The 13,685-nt window shown below is 42.6% G+C and overlaps 1 protein-coding gene across 1 annotated transcript; it reads right to left on the bottom strand.

Annotated features, from left to right (window-relative positions):
* Positions 1-2,318: 2,318 nt before the first annotated feature.
* Positions 2,319-10,980, bottom strand: cbll1 (Cbl proto-oncogene-like 1, E3 ubiquitin protein ligase). Its single transcript, XM_080886873.1, has 7 exons — positions 9,983-10,980; positions 9,442-9,606; positions 7,384-7,416; positions 7,079-7,185; positions 6,824-6,907; positions 6,670-6,743; positions 2,319-3,775 (listed from the first exon to the last, which is right to left on the bottom strand). Exons 1-7 carry the CDS (start codon positions 10,092-10,094, stop codon positions 2,767-2,769), a joined length of 1,584 nt encoding a protein of 527 aa, XP_080742999.1. The 5' UTR covers positions 10,095-10,980; the 3' UTR covers positions 2,319-2,766.
* Between the last annotated feature and the right edge of the window lie 2,705 nt (positions 10,981-13,685).

Below are 13,685 nucleotides of genomic sequence, written 5' to 3'. Positions count from 1 at the left end.
GATCCTAATCCATTATTTGTGCTTTTTGGCACCACTGGGGAGGCTGATGCACGCCTGACCGTTGCACGCTCTCTTTCGCCTCCCTTGTAGGGGGCAATTCCTGAAATACTTTTCCAGCCTTCAGGTTGCAAGCCTAACTTCCAGCATTACTCAGTAAATCCTCCCCCTTCTTTTTTTCTTCTTTCTTTAGTTCTTTGTGTTTGTTTTATTTTGTTCTGCTTTGTCCTGTTGTATTTGCAATGGGATTTTTTTGTTGGGTTTTTTCTGTTTTTTGTTTGTTTATTTCTCTACCTGGCCTGAGGGAAAGGGCTACTATGTGGTATGGGTAGGGGGTAAACTGATAAACTGATGTTGTTGAACAATTCTGTGTGTATCTGTTTTTCTTTGTTTTAATTTAATAAAAGTATCTTTGAGAGAAAATATGCTGTCCACAGACAAGCCAATGACCTTTCAAAGTCATGCATCCAAAATATGAAATTAATAATGTAATTTTCACAGTTCTTAAATAGGAAATTCTTCTAACTAGTCCTTTTGATCATTTCAGCATTTCTTGCTTTATCCATCTATCCATTCGCTTCTGCTTCTCCTTTTCAGGGTCGCAGGGGGCGTGGAGCCTATCCCAGCTGTCTTAGGGCGAGAGGCGGGGTCCACCCTGGACAGGTCGCCCGTCTGTCACAGGGCCAACACACAGACACAGACAACCATTCACAACTATGGGCAAGTTAGTGTTTCCAATTATCCAGCCCCACTAGTCAGCTAACCTTTTACATGAAGAACTTTTACTTCTTTCTACACTGTGATATTGATCATGTCCATCAGTGGGAGGAGTCACTAAATAACCAAAAGCTTATGGCTGAGAATATATATCCATGCACTCATTAACCTATTGTTTACTGCTGCTTGTGTCCACAAGCACTCAAAGAGTTTATTCATATTGACAAATAGCATATACAGCATCCTTTTAAAAAGCACGTCATGGAGGTGGACAACGGTGTCCGCATCTTCAAGTAAACTGTAAATTTGAGCTAGAAACTAAAGGCCAGTAATTGTACACAGGTTATTGAGAAGCACAAATACAAATATATATACATCATGCTGTTTACAGCTTACATGTTGGAAAAGCTGCACAGCTGTATGTTCGCAGGGGGCAGGTGCACAGGCCCAACCCTCCATGATGCCACGCTACACGTACTTGAAAAGCACAGACAATACAAGCAGAGGTTGGAAAATAGTCATAAAAAATGTACATCCTGTACAATCAGTAGGTGTCAAAAGATGACTATAACTCAACTAGCCACTCTAATTTGACCACCAGTATAGCCCCAGAGAGGGTCTGTGACAATAAGCTTGGTGATGATGCTTTAATGCTTCGGTTATTTGTTTAGCAAATACAGGAAACTTGGCTCTAGAAGACCGTCTCCTGGATCATCCAATCAAATTACATAAAACCCCGTTTATCACGTTTGTTGTTACAGGCCTTGTTGCGCTGCTGCGGTATCCCCTTGCAAATGCAGCATAGTGAAGGACGCCTTCAAAACTGTAACGACCAGACACTGCAAGAGCTTTTCCCCCCAAGCAGTCAAAGCCCTCAACTCACTACCACCAGACTGATAAACACAAACACCTTACAGTACTCACCAAAAGACTCAAACACAACACAAACTTCCACAAATGCACTACAAACTGGACCTGGGAACAATCTGCTTATTTGCACACTCAGTCACATAGTTACTGAACACATCTCAAATATATTTGCACATTTTGTCTCTTGCACGTCTTCGTCCGTTCTCGTCTAAAATATCCTGACTCATAACTTGAACCTGGTATTTAGTACCTGCTGCACAATCCACTCCATATTGTCTCTGCCCTGTCTGTTTATTCTACATGGATAAAGTTAGTAATAGTACCTTTTTATCAATCATTTGTAATTCCTAGTTTTTATCTCTTGGAGATATATCATTTATACTCTTATAAATGCACCAGGGGGACTCGGGGAGAAACAGCATCTCGATACACTGTATACTGTGTATATTGTTGTATTGACAATAAAGTTTTTGAATCTGAAAAACTGCAATAAATCACACTGACATCAAAGAGACAACAGCCAATTCTTCACCTTCACCAGCATGCATGGAAATAGATTTATAGAACCTCCAACTAAAAGTGCAACTCCTGCTCTTAATCACAGCCTTCAGGGGAAATGACAGCGCTTTGCTTAAAGTAGCTTGCTGTATGGTCTTTTCATGACGTGACACTGCAGGTACATCGTTCTTCCTAAAAGGGGCCAAACCCAAACAGATCACCAGACAAAGCATAGCTTCATTTTTCCACAATATATTTTTAATGAGAAATACTGAAGACCTCGTCAGTCAGACCAAGTGATAAATGTAGTTTTCAGTAACTTCTGTTAAAGAAACCAGCTGACATTGTACTACATCACATCATGTCAAACAAAAGGATAGAAATGTGCTGTTAAAAATTTATTGACTCAACATCTTTAAATGTACATGTGTGGCATCAGCTAACATATATACAGACATGTTTACCATATGTTGTTTCAAAAACAGGACACTCCTGCTCTCTTCCAAGTCAAAAGTATGTTCAGTGGAAGGTTTAGCACAGTTAACTTGAGTGTGCACCACATACACATTTGCTTTGGGCAGTTTTATGGAAATCAATGTCTACAACCTGGAACCCTGAGGTTTACTATCACATTACTCAGACAAGCAGTATGGAACAGAATGACAGACCCATTTCGGTGGTAGTTTACTGATAATAGGGCCGATACCGGCCCTGATCCGGATGGTGCGGACCAGGCATTTGGCCCTGGGGAGGGGGTCCCTGCATTCGTGGAGGTGGGGGTCCTCTTGGGGCGGGCCACATCCCAGGACTGAGCCCTCCTGGCTGGGTGAAGGGGGGACTGAGGGTACCCTGGTCTTCAGGGAACTGCTGCATGGAGTTCGGGTTATAATGATGAGGTGGTGGGGCATTAACAGGAGGGCCGCTATGCTGTGGTGGAGGTCCTGGGGGTGGGTGATTCATGTAAGGGGGTATCATGTGCGTTGGTGGAGGAGTAATAGGTGGGGGCGCTGTGGACATTGGGGGAGGAGGGGCCTGGTTGTACACCATGTGTGGTGTCCCAGAGGCCTGGGGAGGATGCTGCATTGGGTGGGTAATGGGAGGCGGCGGGGGAGGTGGGGGACCAAAATGCTGTTGAGGTGGTGCCATCATATGGTGAGAGTGCGACACTACGGGAGGCTGGCCAGGATAGTCCCCGGGGTGGTGGTGGGGTGGCTGGCCAGGGCCTGGCCCAGCAGAGAGGGGCTCGCGAGAGGAAGAGGAGTCGTCTTGAATGGGCACAGTGATGAGATTACTGTGCTTACGAGTTGTTACCGTGGCAATGCGGAATGTCTCAGGACCCAGAGAAGGAGTCGGGGGCGGGCCTTCGTGAGCGGAGGGAGGTGGCGGCTGACTGTAAGGATCGTGGCTCCCGTGCTGGAGCGGGTTGGTGAGATGGACATGGTTCTTGGGTAAGTGAGGTGGAGGCAGGCGGAAACGCTCAGATACATCAGAAGCAGGGGGCAGGTGCACGGGCTCCTGGCGGCCTGCAGAAGACTTGGCAGCCCTCATGTGGCGGTGGTTGACGTGGGCCTGGAGGTCACGCTGAGACAGGTAGGTGCGCTTGCATCCTGCTACAATGCTGCACATGTAGAGGGAACCACGTTGGCACTGTTCAATGCGCTGAACCGGGTCTGTGCAGTTATAGAGGGTCAGGCTGAAGAAACACAGACAAAGTCAAACAGCTCAGTTATTTAGTTGGACAAGTTCGCTGTTGATCTAATCAACCTATTTTTGGACTGGGGGACTTCACAGTACTCACAGACAATATGCAAACTCCACACAGCCTGTTCGTGGCTTAAACCGCAGGACCTTTTTTCATGAGACCACAGCTCCAACACCATACCGCCCCAACTGGTCAATGTGGCCCTTTCCACTGGTACCTACTCACCTCGACTCGGTTTTCCATTAGGTGGTTGTACCAGGTGCTTTTTTAGTCCCTGCTCAGCCGGGGTTGCAGTGAGCGGGGTCAATGCAAAAACCTCTGTGACCTCAGCAGATTGCATGCCACTGACTGTCCAGTCTACGGCGTCACTCGCTGAGTTAGAGGAGCAACTCCATCAGAAAAATCAAAGCTGCCATTTTTGAAACCTGCCAACATTATGAAGGCTCGTGAAAACCGACTTCATGGCCCTTAAGCCTGACAAGAAGCCACAGGCTGAGGTATACCATTGCAATTACTGAGCTGTATTTGTGTCTCAAACAAACAAAGTCAGAGTTTCGGACACATTGCTACAACAACCCTATGTACACTGAGGTGCGACTCGGTTGTAATAGAAAAAGACCAAAACACAGTCGAGTTGAGTGGAGCTGAGTAGATACCATCTCTATTAGCCCTGTCCAGGGTGTACTCTGTTCAGCCTATCACAGCCTGCATGGGCTCCAGCCTCCCTACAATCCTGAAGTGGATGCTGTAAGTGCTGCCTTTAGTTTTCCTTGCTATCAGAATGCTCAGTAGGCAGTATTTCTACGAGCTCAGCAAGTAAAATATTGGCCTAACACAAAGAACTGTCTTCAATCTGGTTGAGGAGGTAGGTGGAAAGACTTTAACTGTCAGAGAGAATGATTCAGAGTGCTTCGTGCACCTGGCAGCGTGGGTGTCAATCTACACGACTGCAGGTTTTAACAGATTATTCAGGTTCCCGTTTCACTTTTACAGGACAAAAGACTTCAGATGTTGGCTTCAGATTTTCTTGAGGTCCCATTCCTCACGTCACTAAGGCTACGTCCACACTGGCCTGGATAGATTTGAAAACGCTCCGCGTCCACACTAGTGTTTTCAGTCGTTCTCACAGAGTTGTGCGTCCACATTGAAACGTCTGAAAACGCTTACGTTCCAGTCCTGCGCATGCGTGAAGATTCGACCTGCCTCATTTCCGTCTGCCGCTTATTTACTCTCCGGCTCTTTGAAACGTGGCGGCAGAATGTCGATGAAAAGCAGCGAGTTCTTTAAATAGACTAACGATGACGTGGAGTCGTTGCTGTGAGTAACACAAAAGTACAAAGTTGCAAAAGCGAGTGAGAGTTAAAGAATTTGAAGAAAAGCTCTCTGAAGCATCTACAGACTGATATTCATCTTTAACAGGGCTGTCAAACAGAACAGCTGCTGTATAATACCCTCCGCTATCTGTGTTTAATTGGTCACATGACTGCATCACATGACTAACACTACAGCTGGGAAATATAACGATAACGATATGTGTTGCGAAATAACTTTTTCTCGATAGAAAAATTAAACTGTCGCGATAGACCTCGCCGCTCTTGTCCTCTTTAAAAAAAAAAAGAACAGCCAATCCAAATTACGTAGCGCAGAGCCGAACCAATCACAGCCGCAGCGTCACGTCGCGTGACTTGTTGCGTACAGCACAAGTGCCAAGCCGCACATGTGTATTTGTTTGGGAAGCAGCCAGCCGCCGTACTGCCCAGGTAACGGAGGAAAGGAGTGTGCCGACTAGAAACATCAACCGAGCGTGACCGAAGGTTACCGAAGAGAAAACAGATGATGGTTCCAACGCCGGAGAGATTGTCGAACGGAAGAGCCACAGAAGCTCCGTAGTGTGAAGGTATTTCTGCTATTTCAAGTCTGACAAAAACAGAGTAGCTGCACTGTAAATGTGCCGAAAGCAAGTCTGGAAATACAATAAACTGGTGCATGCTCAGTCTCTGACTGGAAGCGCTGATTCGTCATTCGGCTTTTGTCAGACTGAAGTAACTGTTACAACTGTTTGAAAAGCTCAGCTATACAACAAGGAGAGATTGAGAATTTCCTTTTAGTTCTCACTTTATTTGATGTTGACAAAAGTTAGTCAGTTTTGTCTGTTCTTCTGTAAAACAAACTAAGATTTATTTTTAGAATTAATATTTTGTTTCTAAGTGGAATTGACAGTTTAGTCTGTTTCGTTTGTTCTATTTTGAAACTTAAACGCTTTAGCGGCTGCCTTTTGTGTAGTTTGCAATATTTGCCTTTATTTATCTGAAAAAGTCTCATGTTCCTTAAGTACATCTACCCTGTTGAACTTATTATGGGAAATAAATATTTAAATCAAAACAAGCTGCTGATTATTTCACATTTTACTTGTGAGCAACGGCACATTTAAATCTTACAAATATAGTTATTTGGCTGATATCGTGATAGATATCGTTATCGCCTGAAATGAAAAAAACATATCATGATATGAAAAAATCTCATATCGCCCAGCTCTAACACGCATCATCGTTTTTGAAAGTCTGTTTTCGCTGTCCACACTGCGACGCAAAAGCACCGTTTTCAAATGTGTGCGTTTTCGAAATCGTTTTGAATACGCTGCGTTTTCCTTGAGCAAAACCGCCGTTTCAGTGTTGACGGGAGGCCAAAACGGAAAGAAAACGATGCGTTTTCAAACAAAAACACATTAGTGTGGCCGGAGCCTAAATCAGGGACATCTTAGTGGCTTTATACTGTAGTGATTTTATGCCCCTGCTGCTCAAAGTACTTGCAGGAGTCGACTTTTCTGGCATCCAGCCATCCTTATTTTACCCTCATTGCCATGTACCAAAGTTAAATAGTCTCACCCTGGGCACATCTTCTCTCCTTTCTTCTCATGAAGTAGAGCACAGTCATAACAGAAAACATGTTTGCAGGGAATCTGAGGAGTCAAATTGGCAAGAGTTAGACAGTAACATGACTCTGAGATGTTGTGCAGAGACACAGCAATAAAACATGTACCATCCGTCCATACAGCTGAATAGGGAGACCGCATTTGTCACAGAAGTGAATCGGAACGTCATCCTTTTCTCCAATCAAGTTTAACTGTTGAAATAAGAGGACACAAAAATATGACACGCATGTAATGACCACTAAAACCAGATCATTGTATACTTTTTCTTTAATTCCAATACTACACGTCTTACTGGCGTGCCAGATGCTGGTAATGATGCTACTTAATCATTAATATTGTTTCCCCTCACACAGCAGACGTACCTTATAGTCCCAGAACAACGGTTGTGGAAATCTCCTCTGACTTGCAAACACATCACCAGCTTTAGTTCCACAGTCAAACCTGTCCTCTTGCTTAAAGCCAAAGTTATCTGTAGTAGAAAGAAAAAAACAAGAGTAGCATTAATAAAACAGTATTTAAAAAAACCTGACACTTTTCCCAAAGAGGAGGGCAAGAACATAGCACAGTGTCACTATCCAAAGGAGCTTAAAATATTCTGTGTGTATAAGACAATTACATGTACATGGAAACTAAAATGAAAGGTACAAATAAAATCTAAAACGCTTACTTGATGCTGTCCTCATCATCGACTTCATGATTACTTTGTTAAAAAAAGAAAAAAGAATCAGCATCGGTATGGCAACAACAGAAACTTCACATAAATAACATTTAATAACATCTAAACTGAATTTATGAGGAAAATAATAAAAAGGACATCCATCTTCTGTACTGTGTGCAAGTGCCGCAGTTAATCCTTAAACAGCATGATGACATATGGCAGTAGGCTGTCACAGTGCTACTGTGTGCCAACGTATTATGATTCCAGACTGGATGACTGTAAAAGCATCAATAATACAAGTGTTACACTTTCTGTTAAACTGATACTGTTATGATGTATTGTAATTGATACGCCACGACAGGTCAGGCCAAGAATAAATGACGGCTGTGAGCGACAGAGACAGCTGTACAAAAGTACAACAACATACAAAAATGCTTGAGATCCTTTTTTTGAGTATTTTGTATCAAGTCCAAATAACAAAGATGAGCCAGCAAATATGGATGAACTGTGAGCTCTATCTGCCCAAAGAAACGTTCAAACTACCACTGCAAGTGTCACTGCACAACAACTGGTAAAGAAAGATGCCCACATGTCAACCTGTAAGTCTGTTGCTACCACTGGCACATCATCTCTGTTCAGCCCACGAGTACGTCGCTGATACCTGTGTAACACGTCATCGAGTCTACAATGACTCCTACCACCAGAAGAAAAAATGAACGTTTTTTCTCCCTCCACAGAGATACTTAATATACTGCATGGTGGCTCCGTTGTGTAATGTTTTTTACATTTGCCTAACTTGTGAAACATTCGTGGTTCAGGGCCAGGAGGAGAGACAAAGCACACTGTGGGCAGCCAAATCAAGTGTGCAGCCCAACCCACTGGAGTGGGGATGAAAGAAACGTCTACTCCATATCCTGCACATATATCCCAGTGAAATGTGACAATGATATGAAAAAGGAACATCTCAAAATAGGGCTGTGCGATATGACCAAAATCTCATCTCCCGATATAAGACATCTATCGTCCGATAACGATATAAATCACAAAAATGTTACATTTTCTGTAAAGTCTGTGAATCTCGGGCAGCTCGACTTGGTGAAGTGTTTCCTGCCTGTTCTAACGTTTGAGTCTAAGGTTTATTTTTTAGCACTTTGGCGGCTCTTTTTTTACTTCTCATCCGTAAATACTCTGCATCTTTCACGTGATTCAGTTTATTTTGAAAAGTCTCAACAGGATCTTGAGCTTTATTGTGAAAGGTTTATGTGGAACATAAACAAGCGGACACACATATAAAAACAGGCGCTTGTCCATCCGTAGTGTGGTTATATTAAATATAAGAGAAATAGAGAACTTTAAGAAATTAATAATAACTACAGCGACCATCAGAACCATGAAAAAATATTGCTGTAAACAGTTTATTTTGCGACACCACGAAACAAACGACAGCGTAAAATGAAACAATAGATGTTTATATATCGTCATATATATCGTTATATCAAACAGCCCTATCTCAAAACTTATATTGCAGAAAAGGAACTCCATTATTTTGAAAAGAGGAAAGGTTGACCTTTACAAACACCAGCTGAAAGACACCAACAACAATGCATTAGCTACTTTAAAAACTAACCAACAAAGAGTTGAATATCATTAAGCATGCTATGTTTATATACTTTACAGGCAAACGTACTAGGCTACCTACATATTATAGGTGCTCAGCCACAAAACCCACAGTGCAGAGTTTGTGCTGGTGTGAATGGAACTCTGCATTGGCAATTTTTACAAACCATGCACCTTGGCACTGCTTTGTAGCTTTATGTGGGCTGCAAATGTAAGAAACATTTCATGAATTGACTTATTTCAACTGCCACAATATTTTACAGCTCCACTCTTGAATTCAGTGAATGACCCATGTTTGTAAAGGCAGCCAGCTATTCAAATTTATATACAGTGGCAATAGGATTGAAAAAGTTTTGATTAAGAGGTGTGGCCCAATACTTTTGCCTATACAGTGTGACATCATAAAAACATTAGTGCTAATGAGCATTTTGTACCACATAGTGTGCCTACCATCTTCTCCAGGCTCACTTTTACAAGTTCTGCTGACAGGTCTCTGGGGGCGCTGCTGAGGTTTGCTCCTTATTGGCTGCTTGGACAGAAGTTTGATGGGGATTCGTCTGCGAACATCCGGGCCTCCCAAACTCCCAGAGCCATCGCTTCCTTGAAGATCATTGTCTGTGGAAGAAAAAGAGTATATCAACTGAAACAGACTGCTATATGTTCTGCGCTGTACATTGGACAGTTACAGAGTTAGTGAGGGATACCTCATGTGGTGGACTCAAGAGCCACACCAAAATTTAACAGTTACACATATCCATCTACAAAGAGTTGTTTTTAAAGCCTTTAGGACGTCACTGGATTGTGACAGTGCTTGTAACAGAGTCCCTTGCCTGTTTACATTGGTTACATAGATTACAAATAATTTCATTCTGGAATTAGACTTTATGGTGAAACTCAGTGACTCATAGGTTAAACAGGATGCTTCTTTTTGGGTTCCACAGTAGATCATCTGCCTCCGTCTCATCCAATCCCCATCTTCTATCACACCAACCTCTGCCTGGCAGCTCCATCTTCTGTCCCAGCCTTGCCTTTGTCTCCAAACTGCTCAATATGAGACATCTAATGCTGTACGTGTTGGTCACTCCCAATGAAAATGTTAACATCTTTAGTGGACTACCATCTTGTAACTCTTCCTTTCACTCGCGCCATTATTATTCAGTAACAAATCATCTTTGACACTCATCTCTACCCTGCATGGACTCTTTGCCATTCTTGTGTATTGCCCGTTGCTTTGGATGGCTGACCCCAAATATACAACTCATCCACCTTCATTACGTATACTCATCTTCACCTTTCCACACGCTTCATTCACACACAACCTTTCCAGGCGTGATACCTTCCACCTGCACCCACTCTCACAATGTCGCCTACGACACAGAAACTTGTACCTGTCCCTTAGCAAAGCCACAACAAGCGAGGAGGAGCTCAGAGCCGCAGATATTTATAGTTGGCAATGGTTTATCACTTTAGTGACACTTCAGTAATATAAACAATTGGAAATTAGATTAACAACGTTAGCGTTTCGCCCTTAATACTATCAGCAAAAAAGGGCTCGTGTATGTGGGTTAACAGTCAAGAGACTCGTTATAAGATAGTTTCTTTATACAGCTAAGTGGTTAGCATATGCTAACAATCAAGCCGCATTCGCGCCCCAACTAAATCGCAGCTAGCCGTAAACCCACTAACATGTGAGAATATATAGTTTGCAGTTGAGTTTAATAATTGCATAAACTCTGGTGGAACATTTCGTGTAACCCTCCAGACCAACTTAGGGCGTAACGTTAACTTTTGGCGAGAAGTACTCAAGCCTTTTTTGGCTAGCCCGCACCATTCAAGCTTTAATGTTCCCCTGGGAGATTACGGGTTAGCTTAGCAAAACCACTTTCCACGAAGGGGCTTTGTAGTCACGTTAGCTCTTAGAGCTGGTATGAAAACGGCTACGCAGGTTAAAAAATATATAGCATGAATAACAAGTTCTGCTAACGTCTCGGCCCTACTTTGCATTTTGCTTACCGCTTTGGTCCATGATCCAACGAGTGATCGCAATGCATTGTGGGATACGAGAAACTGACGAGGAGAGGAGGTGAAGTGAAAGGGAAGGAATGAGGATAGGAAAGAAGGAAGCGAAAGAAGGACGACGCAAACAGGGTTAAAAAATTAAGAGCTAAAAATAAACTGTAGTTAGTTCACGTTAAAACCAACAAAGAAAAACAGCCGTGCGTTTATTATGCCCGTGTACAGTTGGCCTAAATGGCTGGGTAACAATACTGAAAGTAAAGACAGGACGTCGTTGTGATATTTAACAGAAACGACCGTCCATTTGTTTTCTGTATCGACGCAGTTCCTCCTTTACGTTTTACGCTACTACCTGCCACAGGTCACATCCTGTCAGTCATGAGAGTGACTGGAAAATCTGAAGGCTTGGACTTTCTATCATATTTCATAAACATGTTGCTGTAAAGTTCAGGTTATTATTTATCCACTATTTACATTGTTTTAGCAGAAAAAAAGCTAATTGTATCCTTTGCTTAGGCTGCTGCCCCCGCGACCCGGCCCCGGACAAAGCGGATGAAGATGGATGGATGGATGGATGGATGTATCCTTAATAAAAAAATATCTGCTGCCATAGTTTAAACACTTGTTAGATCATCCAACATGTGCTATCCATGCATATTTACTTAGAATGAAGCTTGTTTCACAGCTGAACTAATTCACATTGTTTCATAGAGTTTCTAATACATACTTTGTCTAAAATGAATGTCATCAAACACAGAAAGAAGGTTGCATTTTGACTTTCATTGTAAACTGCTGCACACTCAGGCAAAAGTCCTGAGTCTGCCCATATGGGTTTTATTTTGCTAGTAAGTAAAATAAAAGTAAGTAAAATTGTATTTGTATAGCACCTTTCAAGATAAAATCACAAAGTGTTTCACAGAAGCTAGAACATAAAACAACATCAACCAAAGGCAAGTTTAAAAAGAAGGGTTTTAACTGTTTTTTAAAAGAACTGACAGAGTCTACAGATCTGAGTGGAAGAGAGTCCCAGAGTCTGGGAGCCACAGAAACAAAAGCTCTGTCACCTTTTGTTTTTAATCTAGTGTGCTGGACAACCAGCAAGCCCTCAGGGACCTGCTGGGAATATCAGGATGAGGAAGATCACTGCTGTAAATTGGAGCCAGTCCATGCAGTCCTGAGGGTCAGGATTATATTATGGGGAAACTGGAAGCCTTGGTCAACAGCCTTGCAGCAGCATTTTGAACACCCTGCACACGTTCCAAGGAGGCATGAATCTGCTTAACATGAATATCCAAGGACAGAGCTGTAACACCAATCTTCCTAATAGAAGATTAAACAAAAGCGAGGGGGCCTAAATGTTTTAATACCAAAGGTACAAATTTATCAGGAGCAAAGACAAGGACTTCAGATTTCTCAGCATTAAGTTGAAGATAATCTTCTGCATTCCAACCTCTGATAGAATCTAAGCATCTCTGCAAGATTAGAAGTTTAGAAACATCATGTGGCTTAAAGCAGATATATAGCTGAAAATCACCTGCATAGCAATGATACGAAATGTCCTTAAAAGTGCTGAGAAGTTCCTGAAGAGGGAGTAAATATAACAAAAACAGTACAGGTCCCAGGACAGAACCTGTGGCACACCAAGAGAGGTGAGAGAGGACCTGAGCTTGGAGGAAGCCACAGAGAAGGATCACATAGATTTAAACCACTCCAAGGCCGTTCCTGATATACCCACCCAGTGTTTTAGTCTATCTAACAGAATATGATGGTCGACAGTATCGAAGGCAGAGGTCGGGTCCAACAACAGTAGAGCAGTGCACTCAGCATCATAATTCATCAGTATATCACTGGACACTCTAAGAAGTGCAGTTTCAGTGGAATGAGCTCTACGTAAACCAGATTGGAAATGATCAAGAATGTTATGTTGATCAAGAACCGCTGTGAGTTGCTTGGCCACAACATTCTCTAAAATCTTGGCGATAAATGGTAATTTTGAGATAGGTCTATAGTTGATAAACAGAGAAGCATCAAGTTCGGGGTTTTTAACAGCACTTTTACAAAAAACAGGCACCTGACCAGAAAGCAGAGAGGCGTTGATGATTGTAAGCACACTAGGACCAGTGGACTGAAAGACCTTTCTAAACAAAGGTCCAGATAAAACATCAAGAGGGCAGGAGGACGGGTTCATTGAATCAACTAATTTGACCAGCTCAGGTAAGGACACTCAGATAAAGTCAATGGTTAAGCCTAAAGAAAAAACGAGGTGTGTGTCCTTTGGCATGTGTGGGGCCAGACACATGCTGTGTAAAATGAAAGTAGTAGAGAGTACAGATTGTACAATTCTGAAAACCTTGCAAGTCAGTATCAGGTATGAGCACCTTCTTCAGCACAGGCTGTTGCTCTTTTAAGCAGTTTTCTTGTCCAGGAAGATCATGGATCTTATTTTATTTCAGACATAATTAGTCCATGTCATTAAAATAAAGGAAAAGCACTCTTCTGTGAATGTTGGCCACTTTTTGTTCCATTCTCTAACAAGATAGTCTCAGGCTGCTTCGATAATGTTGATTTCTTGGGAGGTAAATCTAACAGTGCCATTGTGCATGTCTCAGGTGCACTGGAAGCAAAACGTAAATAAACGAAGTGAGACTCCGAACTGCAGCCATGGTACACTACAAAGC

The sequence above is a fragment of the Rhamphochromis sp. 'chilingali' genome, assembly GCF_963969265.1.
Source record: "Rhamphochromis sp. 'chilingali' genome assembly, chromosome: 7".
NCBI lineage: Eukaryota > Metazoa > Chordata > Actinopteri > Cichliformes > Cichlidae > Rhamphochromis > Rhamphochromis sp. 'chilingali'.
Note: the sequence above shows the minus strand (reverse complement) of the source record. Positions and strands in the feature narration are given on the sequence as shown.

Bases quoted from the DNA above. Each gene is read 5' to 3' on its own strand.
- cbll1 (XM_080886873.1), bottom strand. From the start codon at position 10,094: ATGTTAACATTTTCATTGGGAGTGACCAACACGTACAGCATTAGATGT. The intron at 7,186-7,383 runs GTAAGCGTTTTA...TTTCTACTACAG, and splicing joins GATGATGAGGACAGCATCAA to ATAACTTTGGCTTTAAGCAA. The intron at 6,908-7,078 runs GTACGTCTGCTG...TTATTTCAACAG, and splicing joins CGTTGTTCTGGGACTATAAG to TTAAACTTGATTGGAGAAAA.